At 45.3% G+C, this 24,926-nt stretch overlaps 1 protein-coding gene across 5 annotated transcripts in view; it reads left to right on the forward strand.

Annotated features, from left to right (window-relative positions):
- arhgef18b (rho/rac guanine nucleotide exchange factor (GEF) 18b) overlaps positions 1 to 8,357 on the forward strand; it is a 234,939-nt gene extending 226,582 nt beyond the window's left edge. For all 5 annotated transcript variants that reach the window (XM_073068428.1, XM_073068429.1, XM_073068425.1 and 2 more), the window contains 2 exons: positions 1,212 to 1,337; positions 3,362 to 8,357. In XM_073068428.1, coding sequence (XP_072924529.1) covers positions 1,212 to 1,337; positions 3,362 to 3,513 — 278 coding nt within the window. In that variant the 3' untranslated portion in view covers positions 3,514 to 8,357. The remainder of the gene's footprint in view (positions 1 to 1,211; positions 1,338 to 3,361) is intronic.
- The last annotated feature ends 16,569 nt before the right edge of the window (positions 8,358 to 24,926 follow it).

Below are 24,926 nucleotides of genomic sequence, written 5' to 3' on the forward strand. Positions count from 1 at the left end.
ATTTTTTCCCACCAGAGCTCAATTTATTTGTTGAGATACAGTCCTTTGAGCCATGCCACCGACCAATCCCCCAATTTTTTCCTAGCCTAATCACAGGACAACTTACAATGACCAATTAACCTACCAACCAGCTACCTTTTCTCTCCCACTGAAGCCCAACTTTTTATTGCCCAATTGCCACTAAAATCAAGAACCTATCTGCCTTTTGAAATATTTCCTCATATCTTGCTTGTGTCTCATTTATTATTTTATTTATTTATTGAGATACAGCACAGAATAGGCCCTTCTGGCCCACTGAGCCATGCAGCCCAGCAATCCCCCAGTTTAGCCCGAGCCTAATCACAGGACAATTTACAATGATCAATTAACCTACTAACCAATATACTTTAGTCTGTAGAAAGAAACTGGAACACCCAGAGGAAACCCACGCAGTCACAGAGAGAAAGTACAAACTCTTTACAGGCAACGGTGGAAATTTATCCCGGGTCACCTATAGTGTAAAGCATTGTCCTAACAACTACACCACCATGCCACCCCGTAATTCAGCATGTTATCTTTCAGCTTCGCAATTTGTAGCCTGAATTTGACAATTGTTCAGTGTTCGCTCTCGCTCTCTCACTCTCTCTCCCCCTCCCTTCCTCCCTCTCCTTCCCTCCCTCCCTCTCTCCCTCTCTCCCTCTCTCTCCCCCTCTCCCTCCCTCTCTCCCCAAATAATCCCATCTTGTTTCTCAATGATACATCAACATGCTCTATTTAATGCCCTCTCGCCAACTCTTGACCTTGAATCCCCTTGTCAACTCCAACTCTTGTCAAATCTCCCATTGCGTGAATAGAATATGATTTTATTCCTTTTTAAATCGGACTAATTTCTCCAACTTTATATCTAGCCCTAACCTCCCATGCCTTTTGACCCATCAGAAGATTTCCCCAAAGGACAAAAGAGTGTTGTTTTCTTTTAACTACAATGCCTTCTGAAAGCCAGTCATCCGACAGAAGTTGGGAGCAGGAAACTTGGCTCTTTATTCTTAAGAGCCTGGGGCATAGAAGGCCAGCGGTGGCTCTGAAGGCAAACAGTGGCCCATTGTTGCCTCAAATCTATCCTCTAGCTCAAGGCACCCTTTCAATGATCCAGAAAGATGCATTTCCTTGTTTATTCTTGCAACTTGTCCATTATGCATCGATTGAATAAATAATGCTCCCTTTCTTTCAAGGATCAGTTACTGCAGACTTCAGACAAAGCAATCCAACAAGCATTTTCGCAAAAGACAATGCAGTACTGAGAGGCAGGAGGTCTTCAAGCCCTGTGATATCAAGCAGCCAAAGTCTCCCTCATCAAGGTGAGGATTGAAGTATGGTGGAGGAGCATTGCCTTATATTCTGTCTGAGTAGCCTCTAACTTGATGGCATGAATATCGATTTCTCCTTCTAGTAAATAAAAATTTCCCTCTCCATCCCCTCCTGTTCTACTCCCCATCTGGCCACTTATCTCTTCTCACCTGCCTATCACATCCCCCTGGGTCCTCTCCTCCTTCCCTTTCTCCTGTGGTCCACTCTCCTCTCCTATCAGATTCCTTCCTCTCCACCCCTTTACCTTCCCTAACCACTGGGCAACCTAACCCTTTCTAGCTATCTCCCTTCTTCTCCTCCGCCGCCCCCCCCCCCCCACCACCTTTTTACTCTGGCGTCATCCTCCTTCCATTCCAGTCCTGAAGAAGGGTCTCGGCCCAAAACATTGACAGTTTATTCATTCCCATAGATTCTGCTTGACCTGCTGAGTTCCTTCATTATTTTGTGTGTGTTGCTTTGGATTTCCAGCATCTGCAGAATTTCTCGTGTTTAACTTTGAAACCGGCCATGAAACCCTATCAATTTGTGTTCATGTTCAGTGTACCTACCTGATTCGAGAACCAGATTGTTAACGTTTTTACCAGCATGAAAATAATTGAAACTAACCAACTGTTTGGCTCAACCAATCCATATTAGTTGTTATCCATCATGCAAGAAAAAACCCATGTTTGTCCCCAAGGTTTTATTTTCTTCTCCGCCCATTTTTATCTTTTATTAACTTTTCCTCGGTTGCTCCATAGTGCATCCTAAAGGTTCTCACCCTCTGATGAATTAACAGGAGGGAAAAAAACGACTTCAGTGATCTCGATATTTTACATTTAATCTTGCAGTCTATCATTCTCAGTCCAAGGTATCGGTTTCCATTATTCTGTTGTAGCTTTTCATTATTTTAATTATACCTGTTAAATCTTCCAGTAGTGGTTATAACAAAAACGGCTTTTATTGTCAAAGAAAGAAGTGTATTTCACCTTCCTTTCAGAATATCCTAAAGAGTGTTGCAGCAGCCAATCAAGCGAAGTTTTTCCACATGGTCGTGTACCTTTTCATAAAGTTGTCCTTTAGTAAGTTCACATTGTAGCAACGTCCACACAGAGTTTTAAGGTCCTTGTCCTATTTCGTGTCCCTTCGGGCTTCACGTGATCTAATCGGACCAATCAGAATGCTTCACGTTCTCCAACCTGACATCAGGGTGCATTCTCTTTCCTTCCTAATCCGCTGTTCAATCATTTTTCCACCTCTCTTTTTGCACTTTTTTTTAACATATTATAATTGTTTTTACTGTGTATTGAAATGTACTGCCGCAAAACAACAAATTTCACGACATATGCTGGTGATTTTAAGCCTGATTCTAAACTATTCACTACGTCTGCACACTGCAGTTCCCTCTGGAAACCTTTTGAAAAGACATTTCCAGACGTTTCCGCAATGTTTGCCTTTTATAACTATGTCTTCAGTTATTGCTCCTTAATTTGGAAGTCGGTGCCGGTATTTCACATTTTTTTGTAAAACTAGTGGGAGGGGGTGGGGCATAGATTTAAATACCATACTTTGACAGGAATGTTAAAAGCTACACCACCATTTGAAGAGCTCTACCACTGACCCAACTCCCTTAGCCAGCATCAGCAAAAGCAATTGACCATATTACTATTACTGGGTGTGTGTGGAAAGGTCTTGTGTCCTAGTAATAATCATAGGGATTCAATATAGAATCTTTTTTAACATGGATTGGTTGGTTCAGCATTGGCTTGAGAATTGTGGGCTGTTGCAGAATGTTTGTTCTGCATTTAATATTTCTCCAGTCCTGGATCTCATGGTTGCTTTTCTTGGACAAGAACCGAAATAATGAACTATCTCAAAGATATCATAAGAGCAATGGATAGTTCCAGGATCTGTCTGAGTCATTTCAATGATATTTTGTATCTCTGTTTTAAGGAAAAATAATGCAGCAAGTTACTACAGGCACCACTGCCAAGAAGCTACTTGCTCTAACTGGTGTTTTTCCTTGCTATCCCAGAACCTGTGGTTCCAATGGACATACAGCTTGAGCCACAGTCAAACACAATGCCAAGTGGAAGATCTCAGCTCCAGAGTGCACCCATTGCCACGGCGACCAAGCAGCCGCCCAGCGGACAGGACGAATCTGGCAACAAGATCATTTTCTTCTGAATCACAAGGGACATAAACAAAAGAGATCACAGCCACTGGATAGCCTGCAGAACCCAGGAAAATCCCAAAATAACTTTGGGGGTGAAGGGTGGGAAGGGACGGAATGGAGGGGTGTCAGTACTGATCACAGGGACAGCTACTGCTTGAAACGTGTCGATGTCCCAGGCTAGTGCTTCTGAATCGAGATGGTGCTGGAAACCTGGCTGCATTGTGATTACCAGCAGCAGGTCTGTATGTTTGGAAAGGGTGACCAATTTTAAAACCTGCTTTTGATATTTTATGCATGGCTTTCCACTCATTATCAGGAGATATAATTGAATCAAGAATTTTAACCAGGAAAATGCTGTTTAGAACTCTTAAGCCACCCTCCCTGTGCGTTAAGTATCTTTGTGTTGGACACAGTGGTTATGTAATAAGAGTGGTTTGGGAATGCAAACATTCACCGACTGAGACAGCAGCTTGAACTGTTAAACCTCCACCCCTCCTGGGAATGATCAGAGGGAGCAACGTCGGCAATGGTCCAGTGAAATTTCCTTATGCCGGGAATCAGGAACGTCACCTTGACATTTATACTTTTTATTGAATCTGTGACTTCCTTGAAAGTTTTAAAATACGCTCTAATGAAGTGAGTATCCAGCCGATTTTAGTCATTGTTGCACAGTCTAAGCAAAATGCATTAGGGAATGTGAAAGGTTTGGATTGGAATGCTTTCCTTTGATGGGCATCCCCAAGTATTGTCTGGTAATTAATACAATTATTTTGTAATTATCTTTCTGTTGCAGTATTGCATTATTAATTGGTGATGTTTTGGGGGAAGAACTTGAATACAGATCCACTTTTATATGGGGTGCAGTTGCAAGGACCTTGTGCTAAAGTTAGTGATTGGCTGTGGTTTTGCCCTGGACCAAAGAGAAAGAGACCAGTTGGAGGTAATATTCCTCTATCTGGGGTGAGAAGGCCAACTATAGTCTGGGTCACACATGGACTGACTGTGTTAAACTTGGATTTCTGTACATTGCAATTTTGCCAAAACACCCACATTGTTCAAGGTATGTGAATGGCTTCTCTTGCAAATATTTAAGCTTCTTTCAAGCCACTTTTTGTTAGAGCCATTCTTGAACTCTGTGGAAACTGGATACTGTGGACCCTGGCCAGCATACCAGCTCCTGTTGAACCTTTGAATGAGCAGACTATGGCCAGCTGTGACTGCGCCACCCTGCTTTTCACTTGAGATGGAGGTGGGGTGGAGAAAATAATAGGTGCTGTCAAAAGTAGGAGAGCACATGTCAGTCCCGTGTATCTCCGAGCTCTAGCTTTTGATGCAGTGGTCACATCCAGGTCTTAAATTTATTATGGGTACTAACAAGCATTCATTATCAATTAGACATGAGTCTCTTAGCAACTGAAGTAGTTGGAAAAATAAAGTGCAAAGCAAAAATAATTGGAAGAAGTGCACCTACTGGTTTAGATGACCAAATTAGCCCCTTGTTTTTTTAGGTGTTGAAGCTCAATGCTGTTTAGGTTTGGGTATTTCAAAGTTAATAGATTAGCTGTAACTAATTTCCCCCACCAAAGATTTCCACCATAGTTCTGGTAACCACCATTCCTGGCATGAATCTGAGTTGTGAAAAAGTGTCAGCAGCTTTCCTGATGGCATTCTCATTGTGTCAGCATAGGTTATTCCACTACTGAGACAATCCTGACCTTGGTCTGATGTCTACATTCTTACATTGTGCAACAGGACACTGGATAGCAGGATGTAATTTACGTTGAAGGTAATTATTGTGTTCTCCCTGGCTGAGGCTGGTTTATGGCACAGACCTACAGATCTTGGTTTGGCCCTACTGCCATTTAAATTTACCATTTGTTTGCACTCAGGTCGACTTGGGGAGAAAGCCCGGGTCAGTTTAGTGTGGTGAGAGAATGTCTGTTTTATCTGAGTGTCAATTGATGAATGCAGAACAGAGTTTGAAATCAAAACCAAACTGGCAGGAGATATGCTATCGTGTGCTCATGGGCTGTGTATCTTGTATAAATGCCCATACAGTACATCTTTAATTCATTTGCACATAACATTAACTTTTATTTCAGGGAACAGGCACACTCTGTCTTTAGATTGCTATCAACCAGTACTTCCTCACATGTCTGATTGTTACACTTTCATTAGATGCCTTAACATCAGCCCACACACCTAAGGGGACTGGGGGATCATTCCTCTGGAAGAATAGTGTTTGCTTGAAGGTGCACTCTTAATGTACTGTTGGCGTCTTGTCTTGTGCTTCAAATACATTTGTGTTACACCGTGGCAATGAGCATTGGCTTTCTCTTTATTTCTGGCTTTAAATCTCCACATTGTAAGAAAGGAGATGGTTGTGCTGGCACCCAGGGTGGATCAAGTCTGCTTGATAACCAGCTTGGTTATGATCTTGCAGAGAATGCACAGTTGAACAGGAAGTGTCAGTTTTGACAGAATAAGCCCCTACTTCTGATCTGAGTATGTATGCACATCCCTTTGTTGAAGGTTACTCAATAGTATTTGGTGGTCACAGGTTAAACCAAATTTCACCCTCATCCAATTCAACACTCAGCTGATCCAGTTACCAGTAAATAATCATAATTGGAGAATAGTTTGAGAACGCCCTACTCTGTTTTTGAATTATTGCATTCTGTTTGAGGGGAAAATACATATTTTCGGCAAGTTAAAGAATCTTGAAGGTATTGAAAGCATTAACCACTAAAATATCTTACACTTGTAATTTTTGAGCGGGTTTTTCGCCAATTTGCACTTAAGGACCTTTTTTCATTTGTTTATAGTTGGTTATTCTGTAAAATGTTTTAGCAGTTGATTTTAAAAGTCATAGAGCACTTTAACGCACTCTGTAATTAAAGAGTTACTGTATTTCAGTCTAAAATGGCAATCAGAGACCTAATAGAAGATCACAAACATTCCACTGATAGGTGTTATCATTTGACTACTGCCTGGTCACATGACTTCCCTTGGTCATGTTGATAGGGTAATACATGAATGGAGTCCGTATCCTTTAATAGAGCTGCAATATTCTTGATCTTGCTTGAGGCCGAGGGTTTGCCCCTTTAAGTCTTCGGCCAGTAGGGACCTGAGTCTCTCCATACCAGTTGACATGGGGCAGAATGTGAGAGGTTTGAGCCTGGGGGGCACTTAGATGCAGCAAACCTCCCCAATGCCTCTTGATGTGATTCTCTTTGTACTCTCCTGATTGTGTCCTAATCTGTTGCCATGTTTGAGTCCATTGAATGAAGTGACATGGCAACTAGAGTTCCAGTATTTAATTATGTCCTTAAAAATGTCATAGATACCCATGTGTCAGACAATGATGCTGTTTTTGAAATCACGTTTTCTCAGTCTACTGTTTGCAATTCTAAGTTTGATCATTTTTCGGAAATAGAGAGGAACACAATGTCCTCGGAAGATGATAACTAACTCTTCACCCCTCTTCTAGCACTGCCAGTACCTCAACTTGTGTGTGACTGCATGCTGAAGTTCAAACCTAGCTTTGCTTGTAAACTTCCCAGTATTTTTTAAAGGTAGTTAATTTGTCAAAAAGCACCTTGGTCTCTCAAAGTAAAAGGCTGTTGCTAGCAAAAGATGTAACAAAAAGTGGTCCAATTTATCCCTTCCATTCATGCCTCAAAATCAAGGTCATTCTTAAAAAGAGTGACATAAATCGAGTACTACCACTGTCAATTATGCATCAACCTTTTATCTGTCATCCATGGGAGTTACTTCAGTGTTCCAGCGCTAATGAAAAATCTGCCAGAGGTTTCCACTCCTGCCATAATCTGTTGAACAATAGGGATGAGCAAGATTCAGGCCCTAGTACCAACCTAACACTCAAGTCCAGCCTTGCTTGCAAATCAGATAGGGTGCCAGGGTTCTGCCTGTTCCTGTGGAACAGTTCAGGATGCATGAAGAGAGAACACCGACAAGAATATGAAGGTAACCAGTGTTACCGGGGTTAAAGAATGGAGTGCAATAACATTTGCAGTGAATTACTAGGATGATGCAGAATGAGTTAAGGTGCCATAAACCCGTTCAGTATTTAACATAATTCAAGATTAATTAGAGGCACTGCACTTTCATTCTCACTTCAGACCATCACCATGCATCATTTTTCTGTCTAAATTTCACAAAAGTGTTGCTGCATTGGGCTTGCTACATGGGGATAAACATCAGCAACTGTGAATCACTTGAGAGTGAACTGAACTGATGTGTCCACAGCCAGTTGAACTTCCCCTGAAACTCTGTGTCTTTCGCCACTTGGGGATAAACTACTTGGTGGAGTTACAAATGGTTATTCATTTGTGACATAGTTTGTGCCTTCAAGAGACTTTCCAAGAAAACTAAAGAGAATGAGGGGTGGTGGTGGATTTGTCAATAGAGTGGAATCGGTGTTCCTGCCAATCCTCCAGGTAAAATGTACATTTAGTGACTCAGGTCCCAGACTGCTGTTTATAATGTAAAGTTATATGATTGTTTAGACTATAGCATATAATGAAAAGGGTGGAGAGATTTTGATCATATATCATATTAGGATGTATAGTCTGTATATAGTTCAGAACTGTCTTGTTAACCTACTGCCAGTAATGGTGAAGCAGGATCTTGTAGTTTTGTTACATGTTGTAAAATGTAAAGAAATTATATTCTGTCAAATTGTCACCTGTTTTCTTCAATGAAGTGTAAACAAGATTGTAGCATGTTCAGCAATTTGTTTTTATGATGGATTATTATTCTAATTGCCACAGTAAAATGAAGAGCTGTGTAGAATTAATCTGATTCAGCAATAAAGAAAGCAATGTTTCTATTTTGTGATGACTCTGTGAGCTCAATGGATTGGGTTGGGACTGTTTCTCATGTGGAAAATCAGTTCCAAATATTGGCAACATCACCACAGTTACAACATACACTCAGGAGTGGAACCCGGTGTGGTCAATCTGCTGTAAGACATCCACTTCAAGGTTTGACATGTTGTGCAATCGGAGATGGTTTTCTACACACCACTGTTGTAGTTTGTGGTTGCTTGAGTTACTGTTGCCTTTCTGTCAGCTTGAACCAGTCTGGCCGTTCTCCTGTTGCCTCATATTTCATGCACAGAACAGCCGCTCATTGGATTATTTTTTTTTGCTTGTTTTACGCGTCATTCTAAAGACTGCATGATTATCTCAGGAGATCAGCAATTTCTGAGATTTTCTAGCCATCCCATCTAGCACCAATAATCATTCCACAGTCAGACTCATTTAGAACACATTTCTTCCCTTTTCTAATATTTGGTCTGAACTTCAACTGAATCTCTTGACCACGTCTGCATGCTCTTATGCATTGGGTTGCTGCCACATGATTGACTGATTAGATACTTGCATTCATGAGCAGGTATACCTAATGGCCACTGAATGTACAGCATTAATAAATCACATGACTCTAAATGTTGAAGAGGTGAAAGGAAGATGAGCCAGAGTACACAAACGATGGGAAAAGATTTATTTAATTCTGACTTAACACACTGAACGGAAGGGCATAGTGGGGGAATTATATGGAGCTCTAAGTTTAGGGTTGCTTGCCGATAATTGGGGGGAAAGGTATCCAGGGAGTAGGAAGGAAGCTTGCTGCTGAATAAATGCGTACTGTAATTCAAATCTTAGCGAGAAATGGGATTGAATTCAGAGTTGCTGAGATGCTGGAAGCAATTCATAAGAGACGTTTGGATTTCTGGCCTGCTTTAGATTCTGAGCCTGGTTTATGCAAGTGAATTAATAATATATCAAAATAATGGTCATGAGTAAGAGTCATTCAGCTTATTAAATAAATACATCACTATCAGCTGACCAAACTATTCATTCAGTCAACATACAACTGTACAAAATACCTCCCTTGGATAAATTTCCCAGACTTTAAATGTCAATCATGTGAGAAATGCGTATAAGCCTTGATTCAACAACTCATCTGAAAAGTGGGGCAGTAATTTGTGAAACTCCTGTCTGATAGCTCGTTAGGAGGGAATAATCTGTGTATACAAGGATAAATCTCACATACTTTCTCCTTTTCATTCAGTAGCCCCAATTGGCAAACTCATTTATTGTTTAACTATTGTACTGTATATCCAAAAGAACAGCTTCATCCTATAGATGTAAACTCCTATGTTCACAAGTACAAAGCTGTGTTACATCTTGGGAAATGTGTATCTGTATGTGTTGTTTCAGAAGCTGGTCCCATATTGCCATATAAAGTTTTATTTTACACTCTAGCTACTTCATGAAGTACTTCTGTATACCTGCTCATCAATGTAAAGACCTAATCAGCCAATCATGTGGCAGCAACTCAATGCATAAAAGCATGCAGACGTGTTCACTAGGTCATTCAGACCAAGCATCAGACTGGGAAAGATCTGATGGACTGTGGAATGATGGTTGGTGTCAACCTTACCAGCTTGAGTATTTAGAAAACTGCTGAACTCCTGGGATTTTCACATGCAACAGTCTCTAGAGTTTTACAGAGAATAGTGCAAAAAACAGAAAACGTTCAGGGAGCGGCAGTTCTGTAGGCCAATATGCCTTGTTAATGGAGGGGTCAGAGGAGACTGGTTGAAGTTACAGTAACTCAAGTAACCATGTTTTAGAGCAGTGGTGTGCAGAAGAGCATCTCTGAACGCACAACGCGTCAAACCTTGAAGTGGATGGGCTACTGCGGCAGCAGATCATGGACATACAGTCAGTGGCCACTTTATTAGGTACAGGAGGAAAAGAGGCCACTGAGTGTGATGCTTTGGGAATGACATGGAAAAAATGTGTGTAATAAAACTTGGTATGTGCAGTGGTAAATGAGCATGTCTTCAACCTCAGGCCTCATTATTGGATATTATCTAAAATGGAGGCCGGGTAAAGTAAGGACTACATGTTTGGGCCTTTTCCCTATTGATGGGTTAGCTAGGACCTCGGGGTGGATCTGCATTCTATGTTTTGGGAGACCACACTGTCTAAAATTTTCTGGGAAGGGGGTTAGCTGAGGTTGGTCATTACTTCATTGCAGTGTGAAGGCTGTTACTGGGTTTAAATTACCTCCTGTGTTCTTGCCCCATGGCAATGAGGCAAATTGTATCAATATGATTTGGCCTGAATTGGGGCAAAAATACACAAGCGGCGATAATTTGTTGACACGAACGCTGGGACTCAGTATTGGGATGGAAGGTCTACTTTGAAACGTGACACCTGCACAGGACTGGTCAGTCTGACTCCAGTTCCTAATGACCTGATTCGGCATTAATTTACGATAATGTGGTAGTGCTGCTTTAGAACCCTCTCAAAATGCTAAAGGGACTCAGTAAGCCTAGCAGCATCAATGAGGAGGGGGCGGCTGTAGATCCTGCCTGGCTTGTGTGTTGCACCATTTTTCCTGCATATGCAGAATCTCTCGTGTTTATGATTTGCTTCTAAGGTGTTCTTTATTAGCAAGGAAGTAGGAATTTTTTTGCATTAATGGTGATACCAGCATTTATTGGCCATTCCTGGTTGAACTCGTCTTTGTGGAGGTAAGTTGCTGGTCATCAGGGAGGATCAGACCACTGCAAGACATGGTGGTAACCCCGCTGAGCCTTTCTGGCCGGTTGTGGTCGCAGGTTTGGAAGCTGCTGCCAGATTAACTTGGAGGAGTATCGACAATGTGTTTTGTAGGTGGCACAGTGCAGCTGCAATGGGCTGGTGGTGGAAAACCTGAATGTTTGTGGTGACGGTTGGGACGTCAATCAAAAAGGTTTCTTTAACCGTAGGGTATTAGATCTGCAACTGCTCAGTCCTGACGTGGGGGTGTTCAATGGGGATTTGTCCCCTTCCCCAGTGCACAAATCATTATCTTGGTCTGCACAGCAATGATCTCTGTGTGGGGGAAAGATCAAGTCCTTTTCTAAAACTTAATGGTTGTAGCTCAAATGAGCAGGTCCGGGAGCTTGTGCTGGCTTGTCCTCCTTTATTGTATGAAAGCGGTTCACAGGGAACAAAGAAGTACAGAATGTATAATGTGACGGGCGTTTCATGCTCAGGGCTAAAAAAAATATTTGGATTTGAGTCTCGTTCAACCAGTTCGTCCTTGGCTCTTGCAATTAAGCGCAGGTTGAGTGATAGGAGTTCAGATAAAGAAGCAGGACCGTGGGAGCAGAAGTTGGAACTGATTATGTCATATATTCATTCTCAAGAACTGAAAAGGAGCAGTTTTTATAAATTGCAATTGTTCAGAACTGTTTGCACAACTGCTCCCAAAGCATCCCTCATCTGTGAGATTAAATCTGAATCCGTTTGGTTTGAATGGGTTCCATTATTAAAGCTGTGCTCACCGCAGAGGCCGGTGCTCCCTACGTTTGCTCTGGGAACGATTGCAATCAGTCCCTTGCTGGAGGGTTGTTCTCAACAAAGAGCTGATTCTGCACAGTGGCTGTGCCTCGCCGAGCAACACTCTGGCCTCTGGAGCAAAAGGCTGATGACTTGGCAAAACCTAAAGCTTTCAGCCCAGTTACTGCAGTCCAGCTGAGGGAGTCCGCTCCCTAACCATCACCGCAAACATTCAGGTTTTCCACCATCAGCCCATTGCAGCTAATGTTATCCCACTTTTTAAGAAAGGAGCAAGAGAGAAAACAGGGAATTTATAGACCAGTTAGCCTGACATCAGTGGTGGGGAAGATGCTGCAGTCAATTATAAAAGATGAAATAGCGGCACATTTGGACAGCAGTAACAGGATTGGTCCGAGTCAGCATAGATTTACGAAGGGGAAATCATGCTTGACTAATCTTCTGGAATTTTTTGAGGATGTAACCATGAAAATGGACAAGGGAGAGCCAGTGGATATAGTGTACCTGGACTTTCAGAAAGCCTTGGATAAGGTCCCACATAGGAGATTAGTGGGTAAAATAGAACACATGGTATTGGGGGTAGGGTACTAACATGGACAGAAAATTGGTTGGAGACAGGAAACAAAGAATGGGGATTAACGGGTCCTTTTCAGAATGGCAGGCAGTGACTAGTGGGGTACTGCAAGGCTCGGTGCTGGGACTACAGCTATTTACAATATACATTAATGATTTAGATGAAGGGATTAAAAGTAACATTAGCAAATTTGCAGATGACACAAAGCTGGGTGGCAGTGTGAAATATGAAGAGGATATTAGGAGAATGCAGGGTGACTTGGACAGGTTGGGTCAGTGAGCAGATGAAGTTTAATGTGGATAAATGCGAGGTTATCCACTTTGGTGGCAAGAACAGGAAGGCAGATTACTATCTGAATGGTGTCAAGTTAGGAAAAGGGGAAGTACAGCGAGATCTAGGTGTCCTTGTTCATCAGTCACTGAAAGTAAGCATGCAGGTACAGTAGGCAGTGAAGAAAGCTAATGGCATGTTGGCCTTTATAACAAGGGGAGTTGAGTATAGGAGCAAAGAGGTCCTTCTGCAGTTGTACAGGGCCCTGGTGAGACCACACCTGGAGTATTGTGTTCAGTTTTGGTCTCCAAATTTGAGGAAGGACATTTCTTGCTATTGAAGGAGTGTAGCATAGGTTCACGAGGTTAATTCCCAGGTTGGCAGGACTGTCATATATTGAAAGATTGGAGTGACTGGGCTTGTATACACTGGAATTTAGAAGGATGAGAAGGGATCTGATTGAAACATATAAGATTATTAAGGGATTGGACATGCTAGAGGCAGGAAACATGTTCCCGATATTGGGGGAGTCCAGAACCAGAGGCCACAATTTAAGAATAAGGGGTAGGCCATTTAGAATGGAGTTGAGGAAAAACTTTTTCACCCAGAGAGTTGTGGATCTGTGGAATGCTCTGCCTCAGAAGGCAGTGGAGGCCAATTCTCTGGATGCTTTCAAGAAAGAGTTAAATAGAGCTCTTAAAGATAGTGGAGTCAAGGGATATGGGAAGAAGGCAGGAACGGGGTACTGATTGTGGATGATCAGCCATGATCAGTTTGAATGGTGGTGCAGACCCGAAGGGCCGAATGGCCTACTCCTGCACTTATTGCCTATTGTCTCTTGAGAAGGAGGTTGAATTTTATGCCTCATGTACACAGGATTTGCAATTGGGAGCCTACACCCAGAGCTACAACTGAGCTAATGCGAGGGATAGTTCCGGTCAAGATGGCACTGAGCTGCGATGTCCCTTGCTGTTGTGGCTCAGACTATTTTTTAGGTTTGTAGCTATGCTTTTGGGGGAAGGGCAGGGGTTAAAGGCCAGGTTTGGGATTTGGGGTCAGGGATAAGGGTCAGTTAGAGGTCAGGGGCAGTAAACGAAGAGTCAGAGCTCGGAGTCCAATTGAAAGTCGAGTTGGCAGACGCTGAGGAGGCCAGCAGTCCTCTGATAGGAGGTCCATTCAGGTGGGAACCACAAGGGCCAGTGACCCTCCAGTTCACTGGGGTCAGATGTCTGAAAGTTTGGAAGTTGAGGTCCAGAGAAAGGTCACACCCATGATTAGCAAGACCTAGTGCAGAGGCCCAAAGGTCACACCCATGACTCAGTGAGTCCTGAGGTCAAGGCCTGAAGGTAAAACCCAGAGGTCAGCAAAGCTGGAGGTTGAAGTCCAGAGCTTGGCAAGGCCGGAGGCAGAGACCCACAGTTTGCAGCCCCTGGATTGGCTTATCCAGAGGTCAGAGGTCCAAGGTCTGCAGGACTGGGCCATGGACTGGATGTTGGAGGCCCCTATGAGAGTTCAGGGCCAGAGACTGGAGCCCCGGAGGTGGTCTGTCCTGGTGTTGAAGGGTTGGGGTGGTGGTGGTGGTTGGGGGGGGGGGGTGGGGTGTGTGTGTGTGTGTGTGTGTGTGTGTGTGTGTGTGTGTGTGTGTGTGTGTGTGTGTGTGTGTGTGTGTGTGTGTGTGTGTGTGTGTGTGTCCTTTGTTGTTGTTGCAGCTTGGGTGCTCTGAACATCGGGGGCATGCTATGTTGGTGCCGGAATGTGTGGCAACACTTGTGGGCAGCCCCCAGTACACCTTTGGCTGTATTGGTTGTTAATGCAATTGAAGCTAAAGTCTGAATATAATGTAAGGAGATGGGGCAGCATACTGTAGATGAGTTGCACAAATGCTGCTGATAGCTGGGGAGCCAACTTTTAAAAAGTAGTTTTATCTTGTCATTATCACAAATTGTCTGCTCCGTTTCCTCCATTAGATAAACTATATTTCAAAAGTTCTTCTTTGGATTTTGAGCTGCTCTGATGTTGCACAATGCTCAAGCTCTCTTTTCAATCAGATAGTTCCCAGGCTGAAGCCGTCTTTCCTGGGGTGGCTGCCAAGAGATTTTCTGCTTTGAGTTCATGCCCTGGGATCCTATGTACTTATCGAAGTGTTAGTCAAACGTTTTCTCCAAAAGACCACAACTCCAACAGAGCGGCAATGTGACATTGGAAGTGTGCAAAAGGGCAGCTGATTTACACACAGCAAGCTCCCAGACAGCAAAATCTGCTAAACTTATGTTGATGAAGTATAAATATTTGGGTGTATTGTGCTTTGTTCAGTATTAGATAGGTGTTTCATTTTCTGATATTCGGTTTGATTGGATTGTTTTGATTAAGAATAATGCAAACAATGTCACGTTTAAAAAAAGACTTGCTCTTGTGTTGTCTTTAATTGCCTCCGGCTGTTTTAAAACATTTCAAAGACAGGAAGTTATTTTAAGGTGTACTCACCTTTGTAATGTATGCACAAGCTGCCAGGAACCACCATGAGAAATTAAACAGACAGTTTTTAATATTAATAAATTAAAAGAATGTCTACATGATAATGTTAAGTCTGTTTTCCTTCTGTTCCTGACCTGCTGTGGATTTCCAGTGTGATTTATTTCAGATGTGCAGCGTTTTGTTTCTGTAATCAGTCAAGGATGGGATGAAGGGTAAAATATTGGCCAGTGAGCCCCAGGTAAGTCCGTTACACTGGACAGTTTCCATCTGTCCTTGAGCACAAGTGGGCCTTCGGTGTTGTCTCCTATCTAAAGGGTATTCCCAATGATGCAGCTTTGCTGTTGTGATGCAGTGTCAGATTTAAATCTTTGAAGTGAGACATCAATCTGAAAACCTTCGCACCTCCGAGCCTGAAAAAATTGGAACAAGGAAACTTGGCTAGCATGGAGTAGATGAGATGGGCTGAAGGGCCTGTTTCTATGCTGTATAACTCCATGACTCAATGTACAGCTTTCATCATCTCCGGGAAGCCTCGGGAGATGGATGAGGTGAGGTAGAGTGAGGAAATTTAACATGAGACTTCAGCTCCCACCCCCACCCCAGCTGTGCCGCATCCTCCGATTGCTTTCTTTGGACTCCCCTTCCCCTCCCCAACCCCACCGCCACACTCCCATCGTCACAGACTCACCGATGCCACATCCACCTCCACAGCCTTCCCTGTCCTTAAATCAGAGCACATAGAACAGTACAGCCCCTTCATTCTGATCTACTCCAAGATCGATTTAACGCTTCCCTCCCACGTGTCCCTCCAGTTTTCTTTCATCCATGTGCCTACCTAAGAATCTGTTAAATCTTCCTCATGTACCACCACCCTCAGCAGCACGTTCCATGCACCTGCCACTCTCTGTTTAAAAAAACATCCCACCCCACCACCGATACTTTCCTCCAATCGCCTTAAAATTATGCCCTCTCGTATTAGCCATTGCTGCCAAGGGGGAAAAGAGACCGAACATCCAGTGTCATCTACAGTAAAATTTTCCATTTCTGTTGATAAGTCATTTAAATGTCTCCACAAATGCTGCCTGATCTGCTGGGTCTTACTCCTCTGGCAGTGTGGCACTCCCTCTGTATTGCCCCACTGAGAACGCGTCACTCCCGCTCGGCGCTGGCGTTCACCACAACCTCTCTGGCAAAGCAGTGGTGGCCCGGTGCTCACTCAGGTAGTGGCTGTTCTCCAGAACGTAGAGCTCCTTTCTGTCAGACGCCAGTCTCCCCTCAGTGATGTTCTTCTGGTAGTGCAGACATAGAAACATAGAAAATAGGTGCAGGAGTAGGCCATTCAGCCCTTCGAGCCTGCACCGCCATTCAGTATGATCATGGCTGATCATCCAACTCAGAACCTTGTACCTGCTTTCTCTCCATACCCCTGATCCCTTTAGCCACGAGGGCCAGATCTAACTTCCTCTTAAATTTAGCCAATGAATCTGTTTTAAAACTGCTCCTTCACTCAGCATTGAGTCTGATTTGTACATTGGAATTGATTCTGGACTGTTGTGGTGAGAGTGCAGAGGGAATTGTACATTTCTGTAGTGTCTGTGGAATGATAATGCTTCAGGAGCCTGTGAACACGCAAGGCTTCTCTGGATCTGGTTGTCTTTATGAAGGTTTTGGCTGAACCTTTCTGTGAAGAAATGTTATGTACAGTACCTCAACATGATCAGAAGTCTGGCAGAGATTACCTTTAATCTGCAATACTTATCTCCAAGGAAGACGAGAGCAGGCTATGTGCTGGATATCTTCGTCCGCCTGCCCTCTCCCAGGCGCCCAAGTGTCTTGCTCTAAAGTCTGTCTCCTAGTAGCAGATTGCTGAGGACCTCCAGCAATAAAAACGGGAGATAAACTCTCTAACAGCTGACAATTGCAAAGCGAAACTGCTTACGTGTCTCTGCCAAGAAGCTGTAAAAGTCCATTTAATACCGCTTGTTGCCAGGTATTGGAATCGAGACAAGAGACTGGAGAAACACACAGGATGCTGGAGCTCAGCAGGTCAGGCAACATCTCTGGAGGGAAATAGAAATTTGGCATTTTGGGTTGATACTTTTCGTTGACCATCTTGTTGTTCCAGGATTTGAAAGTCATCTTTAAACCAGCAACGGTTTAAACTAACCACTGACTAGTGGAGGGAGCCAGGAGAATGGCACCTGCTGTTTCATCTGTGCGATGAGGAGCACACAGCAAAGCTGCTGCCACGAGGGGAGCCTGTGGTGGTCTGCAAACAATCACACGCCCATTGCCTGGGAGGACACTGGACGTAGACACCCTGAAGAGATCTCTAGATAAGCACTTGAATCCCCAAGACATCAGAGTTTACAGACTCTTCTGGTGAATGGGATTAGTGTGAACTGGTTGGCATGGATGTAGTGGGCCAAAGAGCCTGTACCTCTGCTGTAAGACTCTAAACCTTGGCCTGCTGAGTTCCTCCAGCATTTTACGTGTGTTGTCTGAACCTTAATTACCTGCCTGAGATGTCACACTGCTGTCATATAGGTGATATGAGTGAGGTAGAGTTCAAAGCAGAGCAGGAGAGGTAGTCAACAGGGAGGGGATGTTATAGAACAGTACAGTTCAGTAGGAGGTTGTTCGGCCTATGACTGGGTGAATTGTTGCATGGATCTTTAGATGTCACAGGTACGATGGGCTGAATGGCCTTTATCAGAAGTGTCTCATCATTGTATTTTATCTGCTCTCTTTGTACTGTCACTATCAAACCTTCCCTTAATCTTGACCGTTTTAAGGTGAGCTGTCTGCCCGTGACTCGGCGGGAACCTATGAATCAGAAGGCTGAGGGCACAAGTCCTGCACAGGACCCCCTCGCCTGAGGCTGTGACGTGACGGATCTGTCAGGTAAGAGCCCCCCTGCTTCTCGACTGAACGGAAAATCCTGTCACCATCTTCCCCAAGCGAAATCAGGCCATTTAGCTGGTCTAGCCCAACTTTGGGCGAGCTTGGTTGTCCTCAGGTGCGTGGCAATGTATGGGGCAGGAGGATAGTAACTCATTATCTGTATTAGCTGACGCTTTAGCCTCTGTGGGCAGTGAGGTTTCTTGTTCGGGACACATAAGGGGCATCAAGCCTCGGGTGGTGCAATGGGGTTGATTTTCTGTGTTTATTTCAGATTGTCAGCGGCTGCAGGGATTTGGTTTTGGAGTGAGAGATCTCCAGCTGAAATACTGGGGCCATGTGGGGGGCTTTTCCAGTTAGAGACCTCCAGATAACCCCCAGTCATTTAACAGAGAGACCAGGAGGCAGGACTGGTTTCTGGATATCACTTGAGTAGAAGTAGCCAAACGCCAATATGAATTAATAGCAGAATCAGGTTTATCATGAGCAAATATCATGGAATTTGTTGTTTTGTGGCAACAGTACAGTGCAAGACATAAAGTTACTCCAAAATATAAACAGTACAAAGGAGGAACAGTGGTATAGTATCCATGAATTCATGGACCATTCAGAAATCTGATGGTGGACGGGAAGAAGCTCTTCCTAAAATGTTGAGTGTGCATCTTCAGGCTCATGTATCTTCTCCCTGATGGTGGTGATGAGAAGAGGGCTTGTCCCAGATGGTGAGACTCCTTAATGACGTGTGCAGCTGCCTTGAGGCAATGCCTTTTGAAGATGTCTTCAGTGGTGGAGAGGGCTGTGTTTGTGATGAAGCCAGCTGAGTCTACAGTCCTCTGCAGCCTCTCTCAATCTTGTGCGTGGGAGCCTCCATGCTGGGCAGTGATGCCACCAGTCAGACCGTTCTCCTCAGTACAGCTGTAGAAATTTGTTAGTCTTTGGTGACGTACCAGATCACCTCAAACTCCTAACGAACTATAGCCACGAGCGTTTCTTCTTCATAATTGCATCAAACTGTTGGTCCCACAGCTGGTCCTCTGAGATGTCGATGCCCGGGAACGTAAAGCCGCTCACCCTTTCCATTGCCGATCCCTTGATGAGGACTGGTGTGGGTTCTCCTGACCTCCCCTTCCTGAAGTCGACAATCCTTCCCTTGGTCTTGCTGACACCGAGTGCAATGTTGTCGATGTGACGCCACTCAACCAGCCGATCTGTCTCACTCCTCTACACTTCCTTGTCTCCATCTGAGATTCTACCAACAACAGTGGCGTCATCAGCGAATTTTGTCTATGGCACTGGAGCTGTGCCTGGCCACAGAGTTATGAGTGTAGAGAAGTGGACTAGTCATGCACCCTTGAGACGTGCTTGTGTTGGTTGTCAACGAGGAGATGTCATCACTGATTCGCTCTGACTGTGGTTCCCTGATGAGGAAGTCAAGGATCCAGTTACTGACGGAGGTTCATAGGCCCAGGTTTGAAGTTCGTTGGTTACTTCCAAGGCGCTGATGGTGTTGAATGCTGAGCTGTAATCAGTAAACACCAGTCCGACGTGAATATTGCTGTTGTCCAGCTGGTCCGAAGCCTAGTGAAGAACCTGTTGTGCTAGTAGCATAAATGCAGTGGGTCAAGGTCTTGTCAAGCAGGAGTTAATTCCAGCCATGACCAACCTGTCAAATCACTATACGGTACATGAAGCACGTTTATTTCAGAGAGAAATTAAGATGGTGAATAAAGGAACACCTCTGGCATTGGGGAAACATCTTCGATATATTCTCCAGTGTGACAGGGAAGACTGCCAAGGTGTGACTAACCTGTTGCAAAATGACTTTAATCCCTTAATCCCTGGGATGCAAATACTTCTCCCGAGATCCTTTCCACTTCAGCTTCTCAGCACAAACCATCTAGTTTTCAGATCCTGACCAGACTACATTTTTAATCATCTTGATTGTGCAGTGCATCTTGACCTGAGCATGGATATATCATCTCTGCACTTCTAGTTGAAGGACCATGGGACTCCTTAGGTACCTGTGAGAACAGACTGGGCCTCAGTTTAATCTATATATGAAAGATGAGAAGTAAAGCACTTGAGAGCTCAGCTCGTCCTTGACCTGCCCTGGAGCCCCAGCCGAGACCTCAATTTTCGGTTCTCCAGAGCAGAACTTCCTACATCAGTTTAGGGGTGGGTCACAGATATCTGAAAGTGAGCCCAAAGTACAACTTATCCAGATTCATCAATGACGCTGGAGTGGGTGGAAAGGGATGCTGTTTGGGCTTTGACGCAGGGTTCAGTAAATGGGTGAAAACTCGCCAAAATGTGGTTTAAAATCTTGAAGTGTGAGATTACACACTTCAGAAGAATCAAAAAAGAGAACCATAAGCAGAGATGTTGCGAATGAGTGAACTACATGGAACAGTACAGGCCCTTCGGCCCACAATATTGTGCTTACCTTTAAACCTACTCCAGGATCACTCTAACAATTCCCTCCCACGTAGCCCTCCATTTTTCCTTTCATCCATGTGGTTAAGTAGGTAGACCTTGATGTTCTTGTGCATTAAGCAATAAAAACAGGTAGATTGAGCCAGTAATTTAGAACACAAATAGCACCTAGAGTTTTATCGCTGGGGAACTGGAGTTTACAATTGTTTTTACAATTTGTTGTAAATCTACAGAGTGCTGGTGAAGCCACTCCGGGAGTACTGCACACCTGTCTTGTCCCCTATGTAGGAAAGGATATACAGACATTGGAGGCAGTCCAGCAGGCATTCACTAACGAATTCCTGGGTAAGAGGCTTGTTCTGTCATGAACGGCTATAAAAGTTAGATCTGTGTTTTTTTTCTCTGAGCAATGAATTTTTTCGTGTCTTATTTTCCAAATGGCAGATCCTTTATGTAACAGCGAGACTGCGTAGGACATTGGTCAGACCCCTGTGAGGCCATTATCTGGGAAAGGATGTGCTGGCATTGGAGTGGATCGAGAGAATGACCCCGGGGATGAAAGGGTTAAAGTATGAGCTTCGTTAAATTGCTCTGGGCCTGTATTCACTGTTTAGAGGAATCGGGGTGGGGGTGGGGGGATCTTAGCGAAGCCTATCGAATATTGAAAGGCCTAGATAGTGGATGTGAAAAGGATGTTTTCTTAGTGGAGCAGTCTAGGACCAGAGGACACAGCCTCAGAACCAGAGGTCATGGGTTAAGGGTGAAGGGGGCAAAGTTTAAAGGGAACATTGGGAGGGGGGGCTTCTTCACGCAGAGAGTGGTGAGAGTGTGGAATGAGCTGCCAGATGAAGTGGTGAATGCGGGCTCACTTTTAACATTTAAGAAAAACTTGGCCAGGTACATGGATGAGAGGTGTATGGAGGGATAGGGCCCAGGTGCAGGTCAGTGGGACTAGGCAGAAAGATGGTTCGGCACAGCCAAGAAGGGCCAAAGGGCCTGTTTCTGTGCTGTAATGTTCTATAATAGAGAAACCTCCCCTAAGAACAGAGATCAAGAACTTCTTTAGCCAGAGAGTGGTGAAGCTGTGGAATTCATTGCTGCAGGCGTATCATTGGGTATATTTAAAGCAGAGGTTAATAGTTTCTTTATTGGTCAGGGCATCAAAGATTACAGGGAGAAGGTGGGAGAATGGGTAACGGAATGGCAGAGCAGACTAGATGGGCTGAATGTCCTAATTCTGTTCCTCTGTCGAATGGTCGACTGTGAATGCCCACAAGAAAATGAATCTCTGGGTAGTGTATGGTGACGTGCATACTTTGATAATAAACGTTCTTTTAATTTTGAGACACCACAGCAGTGGAGGTTAGCAGCCAGCTCGCCTGCATTTCTATTCGAGTAAGATAACTAAAAGTGAGTTTGCAAAGTTTTTCATTTTATACCCTCATTTCCTCCCCCCACTCCCCCACCAAACTGCAATCCTTGGAAGCTAGGTTCTCTCAGAACCAGCCTCCCCCTCTAACGAGTGAGCAGTTGAATCTAACAGTACTCTCCGACTGAGACACGCAAAGACGAGAGCAGCCAGTGACCAACCCTGAGTACAACACTCTTTCCTCTCAGTACCAGTGGACGCAGCAGCCAATCACCAAGCGAGAAAAAGCAGGACTGCAATAAGAAACTATCCACTGGATAGAAGCTTCCTCCTCTGTTGCTGGGGCATTTTAACCAATCAGAAGTAAAGGAGGAGCATAAAAGTAGGCAGTTAAACATCGGCTAGATTAAAGGTTGGGACAGTAACCATGCAGGTATGGGCAAACTGGGTGTGGTTGCAATTATCAGGGCTGGTTTAAGCTTTAATCATCTGAGGCACATGGTAAGGGACTTGGATTTGTTTGCATTCTGCAGGTGTTCAGGCACATCTATTTTGCAATTCACCTTCTGAATTTGAGTAGTCTTTTTTTGTTAAAGGCTCACTGGTTCCTGTCCACAGGGTGATACACAGAGTGGAGGGGGTTCCTGGGCAGGGAGTCGCAGTGTCCAGTTCCAATCCTTTCCTCAGAAGCCGCCTGGGATGAAGAAATCATTGTATTTGAAATTAACTATTTTTCAGGTCTGTTAAATCGTTCAGAGTGCGAGACAAAGAGATGCACAGCAAGATCCCAACTCCACCTGCTCGTACGAGGTTATGGCGTTGTAATTGTGTCCCTGGTGAACCAGCAGCTAGTGGCTCGAACTATTGAAATGGGGGTGAAAGTTGAAACCTCTCCACACCGGCTGGGAAATTCAAGTCATGGAATAAACCTGAAATATTTTTTTTAAGAAGTTGCCTCAATAGTAGTGACTGTGAAATGACAGAACTTTTACAAAAAAAAACTTATGTGGTTCCTTGCCATTCAGAGCTCTCCTTACATTGACTGGTCTACACACGACTTCCAAGTGGTTCACCCGTGACAGTTCCAAAACTGATCAAGCACCAATAAGGAAGAAATGAATGCACCATCTCCGGCTAAGGGCATGAAGGAAGAGCCATTCGATGTTTGAAGATTAAGAGCAGGCCTTAGTAGTTGGAGATTTTTTTTTCCGGAAAAGTAACCAAAGATGTTTGTAGCTGTCAGGAGAAAGTAAATCATGAGTACAAACTACCAAACATTCTAAAATAAAGAAAATAGAGCCTGGGCTATATAAAAAGGAAGCATAAAGATAAAATAAAATGTAAAGAGAGCAAATCTCTGTTCCTGAATGACAAGGAACCAGATGAATCTTTGCCACAGTTCGATCAGGATAAGACTGACAAGAGAAATGGCAGAGATTGGAAGTAGTTATTGGTCTTCAAGGCCCTAGTAACTTTGAATACGTACACAATGCTAGAAGAACTCAGCAGGTCAGGCAGCTGATGCACCATCAATAACTCTCGGAGATGTGGGTTAAGGTAGGCTTTTATTGGCTGGAAGAAAGAACAAGCAGCAAGAGACCATCACACAACATCTTGGAGACTGAGGGGGGAGCAGTGCCTCCAATCGCCTTTATACAGGGGTCTGTGGGAGGGGCCACAGGAGCAGTCAGCGGGGGGGGGGAGCCACAGGAGCAGTCAGCGGGGGGGAGGAGCCACAGGAGCAGTCAGCAGGGGTCTGTGGGAGGGGCCACAGGAGCAGTCAGCGGGGGGTCTGTGGGAGGAGCCACAGGAGCAGTCAGCAGGGGGTCTGTGGGAGGAGCCACAGGAGCAGTCAGCAGGGGTCTGTGGGAGGGGCCACAGGAGCAGTCAGCGGGGGGTCTGTGGGAGGAGCCACAGGAGCAGTCAGCAGGGGTCTGTGGGAGGAGCCACAGGAGCAGTCAGCAGGGGGTCTGTGGGAGGAGCCACAGGAGCAGTCAGCAGGGGGTCTGTGGGAGGAGTCAGCAGGGGTCTGTGGGAGGAGTCAGCAGGGGGTCTGTGGGAGGAGCCACAGGAGCAGTCAGCAGGGGGTCAGTGGGAGGAGCCACAGGAACAGTCAGCAGGGGGGGTCAGTGGGAGGAGCCACAGGAGCAGTCAGCAGGGGGTCAGTGGGAGGAGCCACAGGAGCAGTCAGCAGGGGGGGGTCTGTGGGAGGAGCCACAGGAGCAGTCAGCGGGGGGGGGGTCTGTGGGAGGAGCCACAGGAGCAGTCAGCAGGGGGTCTGTGGGAGGAGCCACAGGAGCAGTCAGCAGGGGTCAGTGGGAGGAGTCACAGGAGCAGTCAGCAGGGGGGGGTCTGTGGGAGGAGCCACAGGAGCAGTCAGCAGGGGTCTGTGGGAGGAGCCACAGGAGCAGTCAGCAGGGGTCTGTGGGAGGAGCCACAGGAGCAGTCAGCAGGGGTCTGTGGGAGGAGCCACAGGAGCAGTCAGCAGGGGTCTGTGGGAGGGGCCACAGGAGCAGTCAGCGGGGGGTCTGTGGGAGGAGCCACAGGAGCAGTCAGCAGGGGGTCTGTGGGAGGAGCCACAGGAGCAGTCAGCAGGGGTCTGTGGGAGGGGCCACAGGAGCAGTCAGCAGGGGGTCTGTGGGAGGAGCCACAGGAGCAGTCAGCAGGGGTCTGTGGGAGGGGCCACAGGAGCAGTCAGCGGGGGGTCTGTGGGAGGAGCCACAGGAGCAGTCAGCGGGGGTCTGTGGGAGGAGCCACAGGAGCAGTCAGCAGGGGGTCTGTGGGAGGAGCCACAGGAGCAGTCAGCGGGGTCCGTGGGAGGAGCCACAGGAGCAGTCAGCAGGGGGGGGTCTGTGGGAGGAGCCACAGGAGCAGTCAGCGGGGGTCTGTGGGAGGAGCCACAGGAGCAGTCAGCAGGGGTCTGTGGGAGGAGTCAGCAGGGTCAGTGGGAGGAGCCACAGGAGCAGTCAGCGGGGGGTCTGTGGGAGGAGTCAGCAGGGGTCAGTGGGAGGAGCCACAGGA

The sequence above is a fragment of the Hemitrygon akajei genome, chromosome 16, assembly GCF_048418815.1.
Source record: "Hemitrygon akajei chromosome 16, sHemAka1.3, whole genome shotgun sequence".
NCBI classification, from domain to species: domain Eukaryota; kingdom Metazoa; phylum Chordata; class Chondrichthyes; order Myliobatiformes; family Dasyatidae; genus Hemitrygon; species Hemitrygon akajei.